The sequence below is a fragment of the Oxyura jamaicensis genome, chromosome 1 (assembly GCF_011077185.1).
Source record: "Oxyura jamaicensis isolate SHBP4307 breed ruddy duck chromosome 1, BPBGC_Ojam_1.0, whole genome shotgun sequence".
NCBI lineage: Eukaryota > Metazoa > Chordata > Aves > Anseriformes > Anatidae > Oxyura > Oxyura jamaicensis.
The window spans coordinates 130698778-130724186 of NC_048893.1; the positions used below are offsets into that span (position 1 = coordinate 130698778).

Here is a 25409-nt window from a genome sequence, read left to right on the forward strand (position 1 = left end):
TTTTTTTTTTTTTTTTTTTTTTTTTTTTTTTTTTTTTTTTAATATGTGAACAGAAAAAGGAGAACCAAAGAAAACATAGGTCCACTTCTTGATGGGGAAGGTCACCTCACAGACAAGGACATAGGCAAAGCAGAGACGTTTAAAGCATTCTTTGCCTCTGTTTTCAACGCTGATGATGGGCTTCGGGACCCAGGGTGCCCTGAGCTGGAGGACTGTGATGGTGGGAGTGATAAATTCCCAATTGACCCTGAGCGTGTGCAGGATTTGCTGCTCCACCTGGATCCATACAAGTCCACGGGTCCAGATGGGATTCATCCCAGGGTGCTTAGAGAGCTGGCTGATGTCATCATGGGACCTTTCTCAATTATTTTTCAAAGGTCTTGGGAATCTGGAAAGGTCTCAGTAGACTGGAAGCTGGCAAATGTTGTACCAATTTTCAAGAAGGGCAAGAAAGAAGACCCTGGCAATTACAGGCCTGTCAGTCTCAAATCAGTGCCTGGTAAAATTATGGAGATGATGATTCTTGAAGTAATTGAAGCACACCTGGGAGACAATGCAGTCATTGGTCCCAGCCAACATGGGTTCACAAGGAGTAGGTCCTGTTCGACTAACTTTATTTCCTTTTATGATAAGATCACACATCTAATCGATCAAGGGAAACCAGCTGACATGATATTTTTGGATTTCAGTAAAGTTTTGACACAGTTTCCCATAGGATTCTATTGGACAAAATGTCCAGCATACGGCTGGAGTAAAACATCACACGATGGGTGAACAGCTGGCTGATGGGCAGGGCTCAAAGGATTGTGGTAAATGGGGCCACATCAGGCTGGCAGACGGTCACTATTGGGGTCCCTCAAAGCTCCATTTTAGGGCCAGTCCTCTTCAATGTTTTTATAAATGATTTGGATGTAAGACTTGAAGGTGTTTTGAGAACATTTGTTGATGCTACTAAACTTGGGGGAGCTGTTGACTCTGTTGAGGGTGGAAAGACCTTGCAGAGAGATCTGGACAGATGGAAGAGTTGGGCAATCACCAACTGCATGAAGTTTAACAAGAGCAAGTGCCGGGTCCTGCACCTAGGATGGGACAACCTTGGCTATATGTACAGACTTGACAATGAGATGCTGGAGAGCAGCCCCACAGAGAGGGACCTAGGTGTTGTGGTTGATAGCAAGCTCAATGTGAGCCGGCAGTGTGCCCTGGCAGGCAGGAGGGTCAACCATATCCTAGGGATATGCCTAGGGATCAAGCATGGCATTGCTAGTTGATTGAAGAAAGTGATTGTCCTGCTCAACTCAGTGCTGGTGTAGCCTCACATCGAGTACTGTGTGCAGTTCTGGGCACCACAGTACAAAAAGGATGTGAAACTGTTGGAGAGTGTCCAGAGAAGGGCTACCAAGATGGTCAAGGGCCTAGAGGGGAAGATGTACGAGGAGCAGCTGAGGTCACTTGGCCTGTTCAGCCTGGAAAAGAGCAGGCTGAAGGAAGACCTCAACATGGTCTACAGCTTCTTCGCGAGGGAGAGTGGAGGGGCAGGCGCCGATCTATTCTCTTGAGTGACCAGTTATAGGACCTGCGGGAATGGTGTCAAGTTGCAACAAGTGGAGGTTCAGTCTGGAGATCAGGAAGGGATCCTTCACTGAGAGGGCTGTCGCACACTAGAACAGGCTCCCCAGGGACATACTCACTGCACCAAACCTGTCAGAGTTTAAGAAGCATTTGGATTGTGCATTTAGTCACATGATCTGAATTTTTGGGTAGACCTGTGTGGTGCCAGGAGTTGGACTACATGATCCTTGTGGGTCCCTTCCAATTCGTGATATTCTATGATTCTATAATTCTATTATTCTATGAAAATGTGGTTTGCCAGAAATAATATGTACCTGGTATTTTTCTGTTCTCTAGTGTTCAGGTGTTTTACATCCTTTGTGGTATATATGCTCAAATAAAGTCATTAAAGAATGCCAGGGGTTTTGAAAGAATTTAGCTTTTGTTTTTCTTTTGCACAGATGCCTGTCCTTGTCTCAAAGAATCAACATCAATATCTCTGTGTATCTGGTTTTGTTTGTTTGTTTATTTATTTGTTTAATTTGAAATCACTGTCAATAAGTACTTAACTTGGATTTTTCTGCTTTTGAAAAATGATTTTCATGAGACAGATTCCTGACTGAAAATTTAACCTGGTAGTCCACATATATAAATGACTTATATGGTAGTTTGTGTTCATCCTATAAAATGTATAGTATCAGTATCCGTTTCCTATAATAAGGATTTTTCAAACTGGAATTGCCATCTGTGATTTTAAGTTGAAAAACTGATAAAAAGGGAACTCCTCCATTTATCTGGGTAGGGAGAAGAATGTAAGTATTAACAAGTGTTGTATTGTTATTGATGCTTCTTGTAATGGTATGTGACTGGTATTTCATTTAAAAATAACATAATTAATTTATGAATTGCCTTCTGTCTAAGAAGTTAAAGTAGGAGCATGTAAGAAGGCAAAGTTCCATAGCTGTAACAGTGTAGGTCAAGATCTGATTTCTGTGAGATTGTATTACACATTTATTTTTCAGTTGCAATTATTCCTTTTTGTCAGAAATTGAACAAATAAAGACAATATGAAAACCAATACCATAGTACCTAATTTTAACTAATTCTACTGTGACATTTGCTTTGAACTAAGATAATTCTATTACATTCATTGGAATGACTGAATTGTGTGGAGGTAAATTGTTTATCATACAGAAGATTAGGTATACCTGTGAAAAATTATATAGAGAAATCATATAACAACAAAGAGATTATCCAATGCAGCAGAACATCTAATGAGCATTTCACGTGGAACTACAAGTATGGTTAAAAAAGGAGATGTTTATTCAGGGCAGAAAATACCCTGGAGTAAGCAATTAAATGTGGGAAAATTATGCTTTTTTTCCTAAAAGCATTAACATTTGGGCTTTGGTTTGTTTTGGAAGTATATACAAAAGCAGAGTGTTTGGTTTGTTTTATAGCCTTGGACAAGTTTGTGGCTTCAATTTTTTTACCTTGTGTATCTTCAGAAACACATAGCTAACCAAGGTGGCTAAAGTTCACAACAGATTTGTGGGTCTTTCTGTGTAAATAAAGAATGAACTTGATTTATTTGTTTATTTTGTGTAGGTTTATGCAAATAAAATGTGTCTGTTGATTTTAACTGTTTGCTTTCTTTTGGCTACAGGCTGACTGAGTGGGCTAGACTTGACTGGAAGGAGCCATTTTGGTGGGGAAGTGGAGCAACTGTAGATCTGTTCCCACTCTACTGGCTGGGAAAATCTGTGTGTTGCCAGGAGTAAGCCAACACTCAAGTCTGGCATGGTCCCTGGGGGCAAACATTCCTTTGTTTCTTCAAATGTTGGAATTTGTCTACAGTCGGTCAACTGAGGCACACATTAGCTTTTGTTTTTTCACTGCCTGAACAAGATTACACTTTTGCCTCACTTCATCTACTTTTGCCTGCTTTTTTATTATTTTCATTTTCTTTGACTCCTTTTTCTCCTGGTTGTGGAAGAAAAGAGCACTGCTGATGTTCATTTAAATAATGTCGAAACCAATGGGACTTCTATGGCTGCCTTTGATCTTCACCCCAGTGTGTGTCATGTTGAATTCTAACTTCCTGCTGTGGATAACTGCACTGGCTATAAGATTTACTCTCATTGATGGTCAAGCACAATACCCAGTGGTTACCACGAATTATGGCAAAATACGTGGTTTAAGAACACCTCTGCCCAATGAGATCCTTGGTCCAGTGGAGCAGTATCTGGGTGTTCCTTATGCCTCTCCTCCAACTGGAGAAAGGCGTTTTCAGCCTCCAGAACCTCCATCATCTTGGACGGGTGTCCGAAATGCCACACAGTTTGCTGCTGTTTGCCCACAGTACCTGGATGAGAGGTCACTGCTCAACGACATGCTGCCAGTCTGGTTTACAGCCAATCTGGATACTGTGGTGACATATGTTCAAGATCAAAATGAAGACTGCCTGTATTTGAATATCTATGTACCCACAGAGGATGGTAAGTACTCTAAGGGACACACTTCAGCTCACTCACCAGTTCCTGCACGAGTTGAGTAGCTAGGTCTTTAAAGCATCTTGCTCAGTTTCCCCCATATTTTATCTGTAGAAATAGATCATGTCACTGAATACTCATCATAAAGAATATTTTGCAGATCTAACATGTTTGCATGAATTCTCCTTCATGTATCCGTGTAACACCACAATTTCATTTGCAGCCAGTGGGCAGGGTGTGAATCTTACATCTGAACTAGAGCTGAGCATCATACACAGGAGAGGAAAGAGGAACAGGGAAATAAACATTAACCAGAAGTAACTTTGTATTTTCATTGCATGCGTGGTACAAATGCTGCAGCATACTTATTTTAAAGGAGAATTCTCCCCTCTCCCTCTTTTTTTAATTATTTTTATTATTTTTTTATTATTATTTTATTTCATTACCTTGGAGCCTATGGTCAACTTTGTTTGATTTCAATATATGGTAGAAAACTGTATAGTGGTTCAGTCTGTAGGGGATTTATTCCAGGATTTTCACGTATGAAGCTTTTCAGTCCAACTTGGTTTTCTTCATTCATTACATGTAAAATGGAGTAAAAGTGCTTTTTATTACACAGAGCTGAACAGGTGTCCTTAAAGTTTCATGTTTTCTGCTTTCCTCTCTTAGGAGGACTACTATAAATCACCTTCATCCACAAAAAGTATGAACACAAATGGCAAAACACAACACTTTGAAAGTTTTCATGATCGCAGTCTTAAATATTCTAGTGTTTTGGCATGCTAGATATATCTTTTGAGGTGTAAAATTGTATTTCTTCTTACAGAAAACAATACCTGTTTTCACAGATCCTCAAATGACTATAGTTTATATCCCAAGGAAATAAAAAACTCTTCTGGCAATTATATTTAATATTCTGCTAAATGCCAGTTCTTTCAGCCATTTAAAATGTAGTTACTGGTGCATAAAGTGACAGATTTCTCCCAGATATGCAAATCCCTTCACTTAGCTGAGGGTTTGATTTGCATAGCTAAGGCATTGTTATTTTTCAGTAAGCATACTCTAAATATGCAAATTTTGTTCTTTATTGTAATCCTTCTGACTTGATTGGTTTCTTTACTCAGAATTTCCAAGCTTTTTGGAAGCTTTAGACACATCACATTTTTTTTTTTTTCAGTTCTCATCAACTGAAGCAAAAACCTAAAAGCTAAAAATAAATGGGTAAGGTTTGGGAATACTGGGAACACTGCAAACAGATACTATCGAGCTGCTTATATCACAGGACTCTGAAAGACAAGGTGTGTGTAGGCTGCTCTGTATGTGTGGATATGTATGTGTGTTTATGTTCACTCATGTATTTGCTAGAAGGAGCCACTTGGTTCTTTCCCTCTTCTTGTTTCATCGCACCGTACCTCACTCCTAGGTTATTCCCATATATATTTCCCATAATTCTTTATATTATGGATTTCATCTGCAGCTTTTAGTTTCTCGCTATGGTGGGTTTGTCCTATGAAAACATTTCAGGTTAAGAATTTAATTGTTCTCACTCTGCTAACTTCAAGTCATTTTAAAGACCAATGTCATTACATTCATATATTCCTCTAATCTAGTAAAAATAAGTTTCTTCAATTAAATAAAGAAGACAGAAAATTAGGAATGGAAATATATATATATATAAATTTCTAGAATAATATTTTATATCAAGTGGGAAATAATAAAATACTGTGTGCTGAATGACTAACAACCTATAAAATTCCTTACATTATGTGTAATAGCAAACGAGATTTGCTGTTAGTTTATAAATAAAAAGGACTGATAAATTTAATTGCACTCTTGTACACCTTTATGTCCACTTCTTATCATTTTAGATTTTATTTTGTTTACACAAAACAACATCTCATAGTGGGAATCAATTTTCTTTTATATATTCACTCCCTCAGGAAAACCAAACCAAACAAACAAACAAAAAAAAGTATTTAGTTGAATAAAACGACAGGAAAGGTTTGATGTTGGTAATAAGCTGATGGCAAGATTGTTCTCATGCAATATGACAACTGTTTTTAACCAGCTCCAGCAGAGAACAAGAAATTTCAACATGAATATATGGAATACATGCTGTTTTAATTGAATGCTAAAATTTATCACTACTTAACTATAACTCAGTGTAGCTCTTTGGTAAGGAAAATATGCAACCTTCTGTTCATAAAGATGATTAAGGAGAACTGACCTACAAATCACACCTCCTAAGTTACTGTGTCTTCTAACCATAGTAAATATAAATAGCCTTAAATTGTAGTCCATACAATCTGATTAAACACATTATGTTTCATTATAGCCATAGTTCGCAGAAATAAACTGTTGCTACAGAGAGAGACCATGAAATTAGTTTTTCAAGCAAAGTCTCAGAGTGACTTTGAGTTAAATTAACAATTCCAATTCTTTCTGAAGTACAGATTTATTTAGAAAAGCTTTGAAACTGTTTTATGTCTGCAATAAAAGGTGAATGGAATCATCTGACTATGAAACTTAATCTGAATCATTTTATGCCTTAAAAAAAAAAAGAAAGAAAAAAGAAAGAAATAATAATAAAAAAAAAAAAAAGGAGAAAAAACACCTTCAGTGAAAAGAACTGATGAACAACTCTAATGAATTAACTATGGCCACATGCAGTGCTTGCTTCAAACCAGTTCTAGGGAATTAAAAACCAAATTGCAATTTTTTGTTGTTGTTGTTGTTGTTGTTACTGTATAACATGCCCTGTTTCTCATTGTTTCTGTGGTTTGGGCAAAGGGAACCAAATTTTGGTCATGTGCTTTGAATAATGAACTGAAGAATAAACACACATATTAATTAATCTAATTATCTAATTTCAGAATCGTTTCACTAGAATTTTGCCAGTATAAACAAACAGAAACAAGAGTAAAACCCAGGCCCTTTAACTGGATAGATAAGATTTATATATTTGAATCTTATATTTTATATTTTGTTTTATATTTATTTCTTTACGTTTTATTATATATACTAAATGCTCATGATTCAGTTTAAAGAAACACACAGAAATTAAACAACACAAAATTCAATAGTTCCTTAAAATACTTGGAGCATCTAGGTAAAGAAATTAAAATGTCCATTAAACATTTTATATCTGTAATAGTTTTTTTTTTTTTTTTTTTTTTTTTTTGACCCATAAGTTTTGGATTTCAAAAAACAAATGGCAGTGGCTGAAAAAAAATTTTAAAAATTTTTATATTAAAAAATTCTAAAAAAAAAAAAAAAAAAAAGTTCTTGTTTTTAGATTTATTTTTTTGCATTTTAAGCAAAAATATTATTTATAGTAAAAATTAAAGTGCATACTTAACAGAATATTATGCAAATTCTGTCCATGTAGAATTTTATTCTTTCACTGATATTCACCAGAGAAATTGTTTGTACTGACACTTTCTGTAGAGTAACATTTATATTTCAGTAGGTAGAGTATTTTGGTGTTTGATTTTTTTTTCTTTGACTTTGGAAGAGTTTTGCTACTGCTATAATCCATCAAGATATATTTGTTTTCTCGTAATAAGTATAAACAATAAATAAATAATATTTCTCATAATAACTATAAACAAATAGGAGGTTATTTTAAAGATAAGAATAAGCAATAAATAAATAATAAAAACTCTAATCTATAATCATAAGGAATTGAAAATGATAATTGAAAATGATAATTGAAATAAATATTTATAGTAAAATTAACACTCTGTCCAAACTGTTTTCTAAACATTTATCTTGATCTTCTGAATAAACAATATCCCATTTATGGGGAGTGTATGTTGCATTGTCTGCTTTTTCAGTTACTATAAACTTCAATTTTCCACAAGAATACTTGAATGTCAGTTTTGAGGAGGTCATCTAGGGAAATGATATTAAGGACAGCCTGTTTATTATAACTTCAGTCTGAATATAGGTTTATCTGCAGTGGAAATGCTAGATTGAAGCGGACACAGACTGTTAATCGGCTATGCTTAATCCCTGGCGTTTATCATCTGAATCTGTGGATGCTGAAGGAGATTGCTAACTCCTATCATAACTGGGAAAAATAGATAGCAGAAAGCTATATATTTAAAAGAACTTTAATAAACTATATATATAAAAGAACTTTAATTTGGATTTCTTTCGTTATAAATTAAAAGTTGTATTAATATCAGGTTGAGATAAAAAAATCTAAAACATCTTTTTGTTGTTTAAAACCTTCTCTCTTCAAATCAAAAAAGATAATGAAACAATAAATTATTTTTTTTTAAACATATATATATTACTTACTTTGTTATATGGTCAAAAGGGTACATTTTATACAAGAGGGTAGCTCGTAAGCTACCATATATCTACTAGGGATTGATTCATGAAGTATTTGGAATCTTCAGAGAACTGATCAGTAAAAATGCTCTTTGAGCTTCTGTATCATTTACATCACAATAGATACTGCTAAAGTGACAACAAAAAGTGATAGGTAATGATACGTATTAAGGCTGAATGGGTAGGTCATGATTTTTTCATTAGAATAGAGAAATTGAGAATGCGGTCCAGGATTAGTGATTTATATAACTGTAGGGTACCGGGAAGAAACAAAGTCTTGGGTAACAGCAAATTGATCAACAGTATTCCTTCTCTGGGCAGTAGTGTGGAGGAAAGGTACTTGCTTCTTTAGGCTCTGTTTCTAGTTGAATAAGTAATTAAGAAATCAACAACTTGATCAAAGCCAATAAAGAAGAGGTGTGTTAGGTGATTTCTATAACTTGCATGCTGTGCCAATTTTTGGTATTAGGCAGATATCTGCTCAGTATATAACTGGATATTTTCAGCTTTCTTAACATCATTTCTGTTGAACTGCATCATCTGTTTAATTTGAAAAACGTTTTTTAATCAAAATTGCCCCTATGAAATTAAATTGATAAAAATCTGTTCAAAAATTTATCTTTTTTTTTTTTGGGGGGGGAGAGAAAGACAGACAAAAATAAACAAGATGAGTTATCTTAACAATTATTTGATGACATAAAAAAGTAAGCTATTCAGTGGGTTCTTTATTAATATGAGGAATAAAGGTACCTATATAAAAAGAGTAACAGAATGAAATATATATGTAATTTTTATTTTTATTTTTTTTTATTAAGTTTCTACAGTCTTGATCCTCCTAAAATTTATATAATTTCAAGTTTCAGTAGATGTGTATCTGGAATTTATCAGGTAATCTCAAAAATACTATTTTTCTATTGTTTCTTAACTGCTTTTGTAAATGTAAGTAGCTATGTAAGAAATCAAATCCAGGTTTTATGTAAATATCTTGAAGAAATCCAAAAACTAATATCTATTGTTTACATATCTGTAGTTTTGATACTTCCTGAAAATCTTTATGTGCTTTTTAAAATCAATTATAATTTGTGTACTTGATATAGAAACATAGAGTTTTACTTCTCTTGTTTGATGTATTTAGCTATATTTAAAATACAGAAGTTTATTGTTTTAAAAATATATTTAGGATATTTTTTATTTTATTTGATGGATGATAATATTTGAACACTTTTGTATTACAAATAATGTTTTTCTTCAACAAAACAGAATATAACAAGAGTTTGTTTTCATTTTTAAGATTGTCACAATTTCTGTCAATACCTTTCAGTCAATCTTTGTCTTTGGAAAGTTGCATATTGAGTATCAAAATTGCCTTGTTACTCAAATATATTTAAGACATACAGTACAAAAATTATATACAAATAGAGGTATCCATTTTCAAAATCTTGTGTAGCTATCCAAAGTGAGAGGTATTAATAATAGATAATAATTATAATATGGAATGATAATTTTGGAATTACTGCATATAATTCCAGTCAAAAATAACTGCAAAATTTAACAACAGAGAGAAAATCTCTCTCCATTGTGAAAGACAGAGTTCCCATTGTGTCAGAACACCTCAATCCTTTTACTGCAAGGGTTCAACATATCCCCTCTTCTTAACCAAAAAATATTGCAGCATCTGTGAGAAAGAAGAAGGCATATGTCTCACTACCCTCTGCCTACTAGGATAAAGCTATGGGTAATCCAGGCCCTTATTTCACATTGTTGCTTTTAACAGTCACAAATACCTTCTGACAGCAAAGAACAGGACTCTAATCTAGATGAAATAAAGTTCTTAAATTCTTAGAGATAAACGCAGATTTAGTTGCTGATTTCAAAATGTTGTTCTTCCCTTCAAGAGTTGCCCATTCCACAGGCACTTTTCAGGATTGTACCCAAATGGCTTTTTCAGGAATTGATATGCAATGAAGCCTAGAAAGAAGGCTCAGGATTCAATATGGCATTATCTAATCTGAACAGAACTTTTGGCAGAATTCCCCAGAGTCTCATCATTGCCTCATGCTGAAAAACCTGCTGGATGGGGGTGAATGTTCTTTAAAATGCTATAAAGTAATGCTTCTACCACAAAGAGAAATTAATGTTCTCATCCTTTTAGTCAAAGAACAGTGCCTTTGGAGATGTAGAGACTGTGCCATTTGGCTCTGTGATGGGAAAAAAACAAACAAACAAACAAACAAAAAAAAAAAAAAAACAGTCCTTAGTCATGTGGGTCATGAGACAGATCAGACAGGCAATTTTACTTCATTCTGCCCAATGACTCCCAATAGTCTTTTTAGAGTGATTTTTGTTTGTTTGTTTGTTTGTCGTTTTAACATTTTCCTTTGCATTCCTGCAAAACATTCCTATCTATATATGCTGGCCCTATCTACTGTGTTTCTTCTTGCTTTCTTTCAAAACACATAATAACCTGACATCTAAGACTGAGGGTTTCTGTTCTACAAGTAGTGGAGTGGGTCCTTGGCAGATGTCTGTTTAATGAATAGTATAAAAAATACTCTGATGTTAGTAGCATCTTGATTACACCATTTCAACTAGCTTTGATTTCATTCCACCTATAAAATTACACTGGAAAAAATAAGGCTTTCTGATCTCATTAATCTTGTTTCAGGTTTTGTTTTGTTTTGTTGTATAGCTCTGCACACTTATTGAAAGTTATTTGTATCTTTTTGTTCTGATTTGGTTCACTCTCCCTTAGTACATTAAGTGCAACTTCAGACAAAACTGACATTTGCTGAATCGCTCAACTAACTAGCAGGGTTCATGAATAAGTCTGCATCTGTGGAAATACTTAAAGGAATTATTTTTCTGATTAGCAGGGATCTGACCTGTTATAACCCTCAGATAACAGTCTTGGAGTGATTTTCCAAGAAAAACATGCTTTCACTGGACATTTAAAAGTAGACTGGAAGAGAAGTAGAAAAAAAAAATAAAGAACAACAATGTGGCAGTCATGGGTAATGTGTGAACCAAACAACTATTCATTTCTGCTTTATAAATATTTAATTATCTACTAAATAAATCAGGAAATTAAAAAAAAAAAAAAAGCTCTGGAACATTGCAACATTGCACAGTATGTTGTTTTGTCATCCTTTTTAAAGTGAAAGAGTATCTCCAGCATTCAATTATTCACCTCAGTGCTTCCTGCTTGTAGTTCCAGATAAGCATAATATTCTCCAAATGACAGATAAGGAATTAAATGTTCACATTTTGTGGTGACAATGCATTAATTTTTAGCCAAATAGAGAAAATAAAATAATTTAAATATATATATATTTCATTTGTGTTTGTGATATTATCATCATCTGATGGAATATGGATGTGTTTGTTTTCTTAATATTTAGTGTTTTTGTTTGTTTGTTTTTTTGTTTTGTTTTTTTTTTTGTGTGGAGGTTGCCTTGGTCTTCTGTTACACAAAGAGAAAAACAATAAGAAATAATTGTTATAAAACCATGAACAAGAACTAATGCTTACAGCTATCTGTTGGTGCTGATGTGTTAAAAATCCATTATAGAAATGTTATAATAAGAGGAAAAAATATTTTTTAAATTTCTTGCTGTAGGCAAATGTCTAGTGAAGAATAAATTTATTTGCAATGATAAGCCAACTTCCTACAATATATAAAGAGAATTTTAGTCAAAAATAGGATTTCTGGTGTCTTGTTCCAAACTAGTTATTATCACTGGGTTGTTGTTAAATAGATTTTTTAATTGACAGGGAATGATGTATTTAATCTAATGGAGAGAAATTTGTGCTGACTCAAATGAATATCTGATAATCACTTGTAATGTTTACAAGCCATCATAGCTGGAAATCCTGGATACATTGCCTGATTTAGTAAATATTCAGTTAGGCAAATGAAAGCCCAATCCAAAAATATAAATTTTATCATCTTACAAATAACTTAGAATCTAATAAAGATATTTTATGTGGTATTTTTAGAGTGGCTAGAAAATTTTAAGAAGTTAATTCTACATTCACAATACTGTCCCAGTGGTTCTGCTTTCACTTGCTATTCATGCTTTATTCATCCAGCAGAGGGAGCAGAAGTTTCCAGCAAACTCATTTTTTAAGAGCTTTGCCAATGGTGCTGGTGAATACAGTAGAAAAAAAAATGCAGACAGGTCCTGGTTAATTCCCGTAAAGTAGATCAGAAAGGATCCTGTCTACCTTTGCAAACCTGAAAATTAATAACACTGTGAATGTTGGTTCTATTTTTGTGGAGTGAGGAATTTATGTACGAAATAAAACTTATCCAATCAAAACATGCACTCACACTGACAAATTTACACCAAACTTTTTTATTTTTTAAATTAAATGATTAAGTTTTATATGAGAAGATTACTGAGGATGCACCAGTTAAACCATCAAATAGCAAATGACACTACTTGATTTTAAACTTATTGAATAGCAGAATTGCTTCTAAAGTAGAAAAAAAATGGTCTGTTAAGTGAGTTAGCAGCAATATTTTAATCTAAAATGTAATCATTTTGTACTCCTAATTTATAGCCGCGATTTAGACAGAGACAGTTTTTTGTCAATGAATGCCAATGACTCTCCATTTCTTTTTTTTTTTTTTTTACATGCAAAACTCCAAAGCATTTTGCACCCTCTTATTTCACCAAGGCAAAAATGTTAAGGATTCCTAAGTTTCTGCCTCACTAATAATATAGAGAATTTAGTTTTCACTGTCATCACACTGGAGTTAAGTTATATTAAGTCATGCAAAGTGCCAAATTGCAAAAATAAGGGTTTCCTCTCCAAAATACCCTGCTTCCAGACATAATGTAGGTCCTTTAAAAGGACTGGTACATTAGTGTTCTTGCTGATTTGAGATGCTTTTCTCATCAGGACTCTTTCTACCTTACCTTGTAAGTAAGGTAAGGGTTCTTGTGCTACCTTTAGAGAATAGGTACAAGAGACTGCGTAGTAATTGATGACTAGGGTGTGTCCATGGGAGTTGGATCGCATCAGATGTTTGCATCTAAAACCATGCATATGCCATAATTATTATGCTTAGTCACTAACAATTACCTCAAAGTATATTTAAGTCAAAGAAAATGACACAAACGTTGTACAAAAGAGAACAGCTTAGTATGACAGTCTCTCAGTGGGATTATTTGAATAAAAACAGATTGAAGAAAGAACTAAATACAAATAAATGCAGTAATATGGACTAAAAAATAATAATAATAATAAAAATCTAACAATCCACCATGGATGGGTTATTCTTTATTTTCACTATTAAGGGATTATTTACAATACCTTCAGTCCTCTTCCCAGAAAAAAAATATGGTATATGGACTGAATAGGTAAATCTTTATTCTTAACTGTATCTGTTTTTGTTTGTTTGTTTGTTTTTATTTGTTTTGTTGTTTTTGTTGATGTTGTTTTTAACTATTTTCACAGTAAACCACTAAGGGATTTTCAAACCGCATTTCTTTTCTCTTTCTTCCGTCTCACTATTTGTTGCTACTTCTTGTTGTTACTGAATTCTGTCATGGTCTCTTTGCTCACATTACAAGTGAATGTCATATGTACACAAGATATAGCCTCAATTTCAATTTCCACAAAAAGTGTTATCCAGATCTTTTTCATTATCTCTTGTTTTACTAAAGTTACAAGAAGAAGCAAAAGCTGAGAAAACATCAGTAAGGTGTCTTAAGTAATTTTTGGAAGGGAGACAGCTACCAAATAGGTGGACCAGCAAATGAGCTATTTAGTGGGTGTGAATTAAACAGGTGTACAAGGGAGCCTGCTTTTCTTTCACATCTTAGTCCCTCTATACTGCATCCCTTCAGAGGGACACTGCAGCTATGCTTAGCAGTCTGCATTTGTACTGCAGGAAACTACGAGAATCTCATGAGGTCCATGGTTGTACACTAGAATTTAATTTAGTTCTTATGGTTTTGTTGGTTTGGGTTTGGTTTGTTTCTATTTCATTTTTCATTTTTATTCAAGCAACTCTTGCTCACAACTTGGTTGTCATCATGAAATATTTGTCCCACATCCCATTGTATGAATGTGCCCAACAAGCATTTGGGATATTGCAAGACTTGAGGCAAGGATAATATTCAGGTATTGCAGGCATCAGTTCTCTAAATTCATCCAGTGGCCTTAAAAATGGAAGGTAGTGAAAGATCTCCATCATGTAACACCCATCTTGTGGTCAGTTGACAATTCAAGCAGTCATTTAATCTTTTTGCACCTTTGAAAATATGGCCTGTAATACTTACGATAATTTTCTCTTACATTTACATAATTGAAGAGGTTAGTAAGTAATGATAAGTGTAAAAGATACCAGCATATATCAAGCTTTAGAAATATTATGAAATAGTTTATGCCTCTTGTAAGTGTTGCTTCCACACATGTTGTTTCCTAATAGTGTATCACACTTCTAAATGTATGCTATTTTACCTTATTTGTTTTGCTAATAATACTAATTATGTTAACGTGAATAACAATCAGGATGGCTTTAGTATTGTGATTATTAACTGACTTTTTAAAAAATCGAAATATGTAGCTTTTGGTTTTGCTTCTCTCTCTCTCCCACCTCCCTTTTCCTCTTGCAATCCTTTTTCTTCTTTGCCTCAACAAAAATGATAACATGGTTGCTATCATATCCCATAACCAGATGATAAAGCATTTTTTCCTTTTTTCCTTTTTTTTTTTTTTTCTTTTCTTTTTTTTCTGCACTATAAGTGGGTTTATTTTAAAGGATGTTTTTTCACCCTGAAACACTTACTGAATTATTTCTTTGTGTGATATTTTACCACAAGTAAGCTAGTTTATTGGCTGTATTTGTCACTTTTATGTTTCTTGTGTAAATATTAGGTGGTACCATACTCAACTCATAATTTACCTTCTCCATTTTATGTACTGTCTCATAACAACTTTATTTCTAAATACACAAGGGTGAAGCAAAATTATTTGAATTTTCATTCTTTTAATTATTTATTTTCCCTACCAAATGTACTGTATTTTACAGGGTTTGATTGAAATGATTTTAGTCATCTTTTGCATCTGCAGATTTCAGTATGTGGTTCCACTGCACCATATTTGCTTAGATTTATTATTATTATTATTATTTCTTAAGACTTGTTTTATTTCAATTTATTTTATTATATTTTGTCTTAAAGTCTTGTTTGCCTTAGGCAACATTTTTTGTGAAACTTTTTTTTTTTTTTTTTTTGAGAAGAACTGGAGGAGTATTTTGTCATATTTGCTTAATTTCTCTCAGGAAAATAATAAAATAAAATAAATAAAAAATCTATTCCTTAGGCTTCTAATTTCTCTTCATTTTTTTTTTCTTCCCTATAAATAAGTTCCTATCTATTTAGTCTGTTACAGTAATGTTGTCGATACTGATTTCTTTCCTAGGTAAAGACCCATAAAATATGAGTTGTCAGGAATTCAGAAAAATTGATTTATCTCTGCAGTGATATGATTGGGATATGTAGAAAGATTATTTCTATACTTGTTAGTGTGAGTAATCTCAACAGCTGAGAACTTTACAAGATAGGTTTTCTAATCAATGCAGTAGACAGATTTCATGGAGTCTGAGGGGAACTGAGAGTTTCGTACAGCTATCCTATGAAATTATGGATATACAATCTGCTGTCTTTGTGTCTTGGTTGCCCATTTAGAAAATGAAGATCAAAATGGCTTTTTCTGATGTGTCTCTAGGTGGTAAAAGGCTTTACCAGTATTATACCATGATGATTTAAATATATATATATATATCAGTAGAGGTTTAAAACTGGGGCATCTAAAAGTTGATCAGGCTCATTGACTGATAGAGGAGTTTAAGCTTGCTATCAACATTTACATTTAATCCTTTGCTTTCGATGTACACAAAGAAAGGAGTTTTTGTTTGTTTGTTTTTGTTTTTGTTTTTGTCCAAGAGATGGAAGACATGTTATAGGAAATAATACAAGATCCTAAGACATTTAGATATTGAAAGATGGGGAAAAATTTGTGGTTGGGTATAAGATGCCAATTGAATGTATTTAAAGTCAGGAGAGGTCAGGTAGCTTAATGATGAATGAAAGAAAAGCTATTATTAACATGTGTTGCATAGTTAATACTCTTTTTTTTCACAAAGCTTATCAAAAGCATGAATGACAGCAAAGCATATTAATATTAAGTAAAGCATGAATGACAGCAAAGCATATTAATATTAAGTAGTCAGAAATGGATTTTGGAAGAAGGTATGCTGTTTGCATGCTTATTCAACGTAATGGTTTGGAAAATTTTTGTCAGTCTTTTAATATTATTTACTGTCTTTCAACTAATAAATTACTCCTGAGTACAATATGAAGTGTTTGCTCTAACAGACCTGCCAGGTGGCTGTAGCCTAGTTGGTGTAATTCTTGCAGATCATTCTGAAATGCATATTTCTCACGACCTATAAATATTCTCCTGAGACTGGGTCTAATGAGATATGTACTCGTACATTGGTCCACCACTTTTGGAATTCCAAATGATTTTTTTTAAGCACAAAACTTGTTTATTGTCCTTTTTAGTGAGCTAAGACAGTGTAGATCTAAGGCTTTAACCTGTGTTGATCATTTTCATTTTCTTGTGGTTATTAACCAAATGTCACTGGGAGCAATCAACACCTCCCTTTCTCCCTTTCTCCTTTTCTCCCTTTCTCCCTTTCTCTCTTTCTCCCTTTCTCCTTTTCTTCCTTCTTCCCAGAGCTTAATTCTTCAAAGACACTATGTTCTTTTTGCATGCATCACATTTCCTTTGTGCAGAACTAGACAATGATTTTGTTTAGATAACCCAAGAGGCAGCCACACCTCTCCCTGTTCCCACTTCTTCAATAATAATAATAATAATAATAATAATAATAATAAACAAACAAACAAACAAACAAACAAAACATTTGGTCATGTAGACCGTAGTTTGCTTTTTCTTATCAGTTAGCTGCAACCTTGACTGTGACTTTGGTTTGATTTCAAAGCTGAAATGTTTCCATGGTGGATGTGTTTCCTTTCTACTAACAGGTACATTGTTCTATCTTCTCCATTATCTAGAATGGCAGAAAAGAGCTAAGAGTAGTCAATTGCAGTATAAGAAACAGCTACATGAGCTATGTGCACATTTTTAGTCTATTATAAATATGCTGACTTGTAGTCAAAATATAACAAGTATTAATGATATTTAAGCTAATGCATTTTATTTTATGTTTGTTGTGAGTTTAAGGTATACATCCCATGAATTCATCCTATATCTCATCTGAATTGTAATGGTAACAGTTCATACCTTGGTAATTTAAACGTGTTGGATCTAGTAATTAAGATGACAAATAAATATGTAATTGTTAATTTTGGTCATTGCTTTTGAAAATAATATGAACTTCAGGTGAAACAGAGCAGTAGAGCAAGGGTTACCACCCTATGTGCTTATCAGCAGTGATAATGTAAGATGATGTCACTCATTTAGCCTACAATCATTTTTAAAGTTTATGAAGAAATAGTGTTAAGTGCCTTATTTACTGTTTTCCAAAAACATGTTGGTTTGCCTATAACCCAGAAAGTTTGTATGATCTTATGATTTTTTTCATGAAGAATAAGAAATCACTGATATATTTGACTAATAATTTATTTGGAAGTTACCTTTGTATTTGATGAATATTTCATGCATCACCTATATACTCAGATAATTCTCATGACTCTTCTTTCCTCTCTACTGTGTGATAGGGTAGCATAGATAACATAATGTAAGAAAGCTAGAGACAAACTCCACATTTTTTTCTGTAATGTCATATTCCATAGGTGAGGCTATTGACTTAAGAAATGAGTAAAGAAAAACAAAGTGTTTCTTTATTTTATGAACAGGGTTGTCGGTGGTATAGATTGGAGGAAATTAAGAAAGCTGGATGACCTCTCAGTTCTTCTGAAAAGAAATCTTTGAGTGCAGACATTATTAATTTTATTTTATTTTATTTTATTTGGGGGGGGGGGGAGAGGTAGGAGGGGGCAGTTATATGCTCTTAGGAGGGGGCAGTTATATGCTCTGTTAGATATAATTTAAGCACTCAATTTTCTTTTCTTCAGTTCAGTAGATGGTGGTTCAGATCTTGTCCAGTCTCCTCTCAGAGCTCCCATGGAAGGAGTATCTGATAGCAGCCAAGTCACAAAGTGTGTCCAAGTTAAATATTTAGGCATAAAGATGGAAGAAGCTGGGCATGTTTGGGGAAAAATCCAAAACTTTAACAATGTGAGGAACTACTAATACTTAGCAAATGCCCACAACAATACATTTCTCTAGTTTGGACCTGACGGGGCAGGACTGACTTGCTAGCATAGTTGTTGAAGGAGGAAGCAGCAGCGACATACAAAAACTTTGGTAATTTTTACAGACATAGAATCATAGAATGGTTTGGAAAGAACCTAGGATTATCTAGTTCCTGCCTGAGGTCCAGGCAGTGCTTTGTATTAGATTGAAAGTATTCAGTTCAAGAGCAGTTAAACTGGTAAAGAGTTCTTACATCAAAAAACTCTTAATTTCTAGTATATCCAAGTATATACACTAATTTAAAAATCTATTACTTTTGCCTAATTTCTTTTTATTTAACTGATACTTTAGTAACCTGAATTGAAATATTTTAGTTAGGGGTGCAACTTCTCTTTTAAGGGCTAATGAGGGATTTCCATCTCAGAGAAGATCATGACTACTATGAATCAGGAAATCTGAGTAGCTTAAGGGAATCTATTTCCATTGCATTTAAATTGATTAACTTTGCAGTTATTAATGAGCATTTGTACCTGGATAATTAGAAACTTCACATGATTTAATGTAGTCTGGAACATCTTGTGCATTGTGTTTCTTGAATTTTTCATTCTCATTCTTCTCCAGTTATCATATTTGTACATATCATATGTAAAGATGTACTCTTAGTTGTTTCTTTTTTCTTATTTGGTTGATTTACTTCATCAATACGTTACACAAATTTTGTTACAGATATGTTAGTAGTTCTTAAATTTTAAGAAGTTTTTTGTTACTTCTTTGCTATCTCTTGGACTTCTTTTTCCCCAGATCACTAGTTTCTTTTCCAATGTGTCTGATAAGTGTATCTAAAAATAGTATTGCTGTACTTTATTGCACACTGTGGCCATCTGACTGTCTGTTCTTCCTTTTCTTTATTGTTTTTAACTATCCAGATGGATGTTCCTTTAAAATAAATGAACAAACAAACAAACAAACAAAAAAATTTTTCATCTTTATCTTTTTATTGTGTACTTACCCATTCCATGATTACAGCATTGTATTCACTAGAGATTTCTGTATCAGCCCATGTACTTAAGATTTCACTGAGCTGCTAAAGAAGCACAAAATTATGACCTTACAAGATTGATAACATCACTAGTTAACATTAGCTATCTTACTAATTATTAGTTAATTTCTTTTACCTGTTTCTTCAAGAACAGGCATATAAGAAACTGGAAATAGGTACTCTGAAGTAAAATATAGATGTGATTTTACTCTTATGGATATCTTCACTACAAGAAACTAGCTCTACTTTTGTTGATTATAGTCACATTCGGGCTGCTAGCAGGGGTACACGAATCCAGCCTCAAAGCCTGCAGAGCAGCCTCCAATTGAGATGGCCTTTAGGAAAGCTTTTGTGTAATTTAGTTTGTTTTGTTTTGTTTTGTTTTGTTTTTTCCTATCATTTTTAGTGAACTTTTCATTTCACTGTATTTGTATATAGATATTTTTTTTTCTCAATATTCTCAATAATCTCATTTTTCTCAAATATTCTCAAACTTTTAAGAGTGCCTTCTGGGATGGATTCAAGTAAAAGAAGAAGAGAAATAGAGACACTTGCATTCATTATAGGCATTAAAGGCATTAATCAAGAGTATGGAAGGCAGTCTGTCTGTTTTCTCTGCTAAGGGAGCATGAACCCACACATTCTTCTTTGGAGGAAAGTGCTTCAATCACTATGCAATAAGGTTATCACATTTTTAGAGTGATTTTTTCTCATCCATTTCCATTCAGAGGACATAAGAGTCGAATGATTGTTGCTCTAGACAGCATCATATAAACTTGCTCATGTGCTGTTGGAGGAAGGAGAGTTAGGGTTTCTAACTCCTTCTTCCATGAATACTTACTTATTTCTCATTCTGAGCATGGGAAATGAAGCTACATCAAGAAGTTTATTCTGAAGAAGTAGAAGTGATACTTCAGTATAAAGCCTATCAGTTACAAAAACAGCTAAAATCAATTTATGTTCCTTTTAACCTCCTTTGACTCTGTCACTTTCTTCAAGTTCTTCAAGTTGTCTTTTTTTTTTTTTTTTTTTTTTTTTTCCCCTCTCTGTCTTGACACTTTCATCAAAATTGATTTCCTTATTGACACCTTTCTGGGAATGCAAGAAAAATTCAATGCACTCAATTCTCATTTAATAACTTATTCAATCTTCTTTCATTTTCCTTCCGCTAAAAAAGTAAGGCTTTCTTTCATCCCTGGAAAATTTAATTGTGAAAGTTCTAAGGTTTACTCCATCCTAATACAAATATTTAATACATTTTCACCGTTACATTGCATGGATAGTATAGTTTTCAATCCTGGATTTGAGAATAGCAGATTTTTTCCCTGGATATGGGGACAGCAGACTTCAGGCTGCCCAAGGAACTAGTTAGTAAGGTTCCCTGGGATTTTGCTTTTGTAGATATTGGGGTTCATCAGTGCTGGTCACTTTTCAAGTATCACCTCTTAAGAGAACAAAAATGGGCAAATCAAAAATGTCAGAAGTCAAGTACCCAGGACAGAAGGCTGGATGGATCTTATTCTAGAGTTTAGGTCAACAAAGAAAGTGAGCGGCCAGTGGAAGCAAGGTCAAGTCACATGCGAGGACTTTGGAGATGCTGTTTGCCATTGTAGAGAGAAAATTTGTCAAGTTTCAAAGCTCAATTAAAGTTGAAGCTGGACAGTACTGTGGGGAACAATAAAAAGGGCTTTTAAAAATATGTTAACAGCAAAAGGAGGACCAGATATAACACTGGTCTGTTAATTTATGAGGATGGTTACCTCAAATATAGGGACGTACTCAAAGCAAAGACATTTAATGCCTTCTTCCCCTCAGTCTTCAACACTGATGATTGGCCCTGGGACCCCTGGAGCCCTCAGGTGGAGGACCATGACTGCAAGAATGATAGACTCCAAGCCAACCCTGAAGTTGTGCTGGATTTATTGTTCCAAGTGGATACATATAAAGGCCTGATGGAACTCATGGGAATCATCCCAGGGTGCTCATATAACTTGCTGATGCCATCACGAGACCTCTCTCAATTATTTTTCAGTGGTTCTGGGAATCTCGTACCCATTGACTGGAAGCTGGCAAATGTTATCCCAAAGGGCAAGAAAGCAGACCCTGGTAATTACAGGTCTGTCAGTCTCTCTTCAGTGCCTGGTAAAATTATGGAGAAGATAATTCAGGGAGTTATTGAAAAACACTAGAGAAACAACACAGTCATTATTCATAACTAACGTATTCACAAGGGGAAAGTCCTTAATATTCTTTTATGAAAAGGTCAACCCACCTAGTTGACCAATGGAAGCCAGTTGATGTAATCTTTTTGGATTTCAGCAAAGCTTTTGATACTCTTTCTCAATGTCTTTCTTGACAAAATTTTCATCACAGAGCTAGAAAAATACTTAATATGATGTGTGAATACTTGGCTGATGGGTCAGTTTCAAAGACTTAGAGTAAACAGGGTTTCATCAATTCACCAATCACTAGGCCAGTTGTCTTTAATGTTTTTATAAATGATCTGGAAGCAAGACTCAAATGCATACTAAGTAGGTTTGCAGACAACACTAAATTAGGAAGAGCTGTTGATTCCTTCAAGATTTTTGCAGAAAGATATCAACAAATGAAAGAGCTGAGCAATCACCAACCACATGAAGTTTAAACAGTGCCGGATTTTGCATGCAGGATAGGACACTCCTGGATGTTTGTCCACACTGACCAACAAGAAGATGGAGAGCAGTCCCTGGGAAAGGAATCTGGGGGTTTTGGTCGGCAGCAAGTTGAATGTGAGTCACTAGAAAGCCCTGGCAAAGAAAAGGGCCAACTGTATCGGGGTGCATCAAGCACAACATTGCTAGCCGATTGAGGGATGTGATTGTTCCTCTGTACTCTGCACTGGTGTGGCCTCACCTCGAGTAGCGTGTGCAGTATTGGATGTCCCAGTATAAGAAGGATACGAAACTCTTTGCATCCCAAGAAGGGCTACAAAGATGGTGAAGGGTCTAGAGGGGAAGACATATGAGGAGCAGCTGAAGTTACTCGGTTTGTTCAGCCTAGAGAAGAGGACTCTGAGGGGAGACCTTATAGTGGTGTGCAGCTTCCTCAGAAAGGGGAGTGGAGAGGGAGATGCTGGTCTCCTCTCTGATGACCTGTCGCTATAGGACCCAAAGGAACAGCATGAAGCTGCAGCAGGGGAAGTTTAGGTTAGAAGAAGGTTCTTCACCAAGAGAATGGTCAGGCACTAGAACAGGCTCCCTAGGGCAGTGGTCACAACACTAAGACAACTAACACAACTTCTGGAGTTGAACAATTTGGGTAACACACAGGTATATGGTCTGATTTGGGGATGGGCCTATGCAGAGACAGGAGTTATACCCAATGATCCTTGTGGGTCCCTTCCAACTCAGGATATTCTATTACTCCATGGTTTCTTTGCTGTCAGCAGCTCTCATGTGGCCCATCAATGCAAAACTATGTGAGCAAGACAGTACCACCCGGTATGATAAGAAAAACAAACAATCCCTTCCCCCTCTGGTGCATGCTGCACTGGTTAATATGATTATGCTGACTGGGCTGATGGTTATTGCTGTAGAGAAGGTAGAGCTCCTAAATTAATCTTTGCTTTCCTCAATGGGTACATTAATTTGGATCTTTGCTATTCAAACTACTGTTTGATTTTTTTTTTGTTTGTTTGCTTGTTTGCAAAATGTGTAGCAACATGAAGCATTGAAATTGAAGCTGAAATTAATTAGCAATGTAATTATTTTTATGGAATGATGGACATAATTCCACAAGGTTATTTCCCTATGAAACTAAACTAAAAATGTAATCACAAAAGAAATCTTATAGTCTTAAAAAAAAAAAAAAAAATAACTAGAACAGATGAGTGTATGACAATCACAAAAGAAAAAAAAGAAAAAAATAAGAAAAAAAAAAGATCTGCTTCCAGTTTTCATGGGATGTTTCAAATCTACTTGCTTAATTAATACTTGAAAAAGAGTTATTTTTGCATACATACATACTAGCTGAAAATAGTACCAGGAAACTGTTAATATGCTTGCAATACAGAGTAGCATTGGTTGGCACTGATAACAAACAAATTGCAGCAACACTATGCTGGACCAAATGTGCTCTTTGACTCTAAGTTAAGACCAGCAATATCATATGAATAACAACATTAGGTATAGAATAGAGCTAAAAGGAATATTTTTTTCTCTTCTAGATCTCTAATTAGATCAACAGAGAGAAATATTTTGCATAATTATAATAATAGAATAGAAAGTGTAATTGCAAAACTATAAAAGATCTCACAGAAGTTAAAGATTTTTCAACAATAAACTTCTTTGGAAGACAGCAGTCAGGTAGGCAGTCCAGTCTCAGAAAAAACATCAAATAATATGTGGGAATACCAACCTCATTCAAAGCTTGTCAGAGTGGTAGCATTGTATAAATGTTCAACTGGAATACTGAAGGTATTTCAGCAGAAATGAATACTTGTCAAAGTTGAATAAAGTAGGACACAATGGATTTATAAGAGGCTGCCCTGCAGGTGTTACCGTTCATGCCTATATAGCACCCTTTACTGTTGTTTAATTGCATCTCCCAGGATGTAGAATTTGGTGTTTCATCTCTACTGAAACGGCAATTTGGTGTTTCATTATTACCTAAGAATATATATCAAAAAGTTTTAAATTTCCTCTGACTTCTCAACAGTAGAAATGATGAATATATGAGATCTCACTGGAAGCCTGCATGGAAAGCTCCATGGCGGGAGATGTGATCATTGCAAACAGGATGTGTAACTCAGGGGTGGAACTAGGGTACTTGTGTCCCCTATGTGGTCCTTTCATCACATCACCTTGTAGATCCATTTCCTAGGTACAGCTTGGTGCTCTGGTGTGTGAGGTTATAATTACAATGAGGGATTGTGAGTCCAGGATGATTAGCATTGAGAATTATCAAAACGGTATGGCATTTGGGACTTAAGTGGTTTGAAGCCATCTGAAAATAGTACAGATAAATAAATGATATGTTTGCTCTCAGAAAGACATAGATGAGGTGAACAGGTGAACAAAAATTCTTTATATTACCGGAGATGTTTTTTTTCGGTCACCCTGTACTATTTTAGATGAGTTCACACAACAAAATAAATATGTATATGATACATATACATTTATTATTATTATTATTATTATTATTATTTACCTTCAAAGTCAATTCACGTAAAAGGCTAACCTAAAGTAGAGTTTATCAAATTTTATTTGGAAATCTAAATTGTACTACAAGCTTAGGTTGCTGAACTCCGTGTGTCTCCTTGTAAATAAATTTTACAAACACTTTCTTTTTACTAGAGAAAGAAGGGAACTGATCAACTTTAACTTGACTTTTCTTGTCCACAATAATTAGAAAAAATAAAATAAAATACATATTTCATTTAATGAAATAAACCAAATGATATTTTAATTTCATGTAAAAAGTAGTAATTCAGTTTAGCATTATCAGATATTAGAAACAGATTTTTCTGTTTGTCAGTATTCATTTAAGCTAATACTATATTTACTTCAGTTTTCTCTGACATGGAAAAAACATGCAGCACTGTATTGTTTAGGTTAAATTGTAACAATCATTATATATTTTTAATGTTGTAATAAAAAGGATTTTCATCCTACAAATATAATTTTTCCCTATGTTAACATTACCATTTGATA

At 34.2% G+C, this 25409-nt stretch overlaps 1 protein-coding gene across 2 annotated transcripts in view; it reads left to right on the forward strand.

Moving 5' to 3' along the window:
• Positions 1-25409, forward strand: part of NLGN4X (neuroligin 4 X-linked) — a 204395-nt gene that overhangs the window by 75797 nt on the left and 103189 nt on the right. For both annotated transcript variants that reach the window (XM_035309439.1, XM_035309529.1), the window contains exon 3: positions 3218-4049. In XM_035309439.1, the coding sequence (XP_035165330.1) occupies positions 3578-4049 (472 nt within the window). In that variant the 5' untranslated portion in view covers positions 3218-3577. The remainder of the gene's footprint in view (positions 1-3217; positions 4050-25409) is intronic.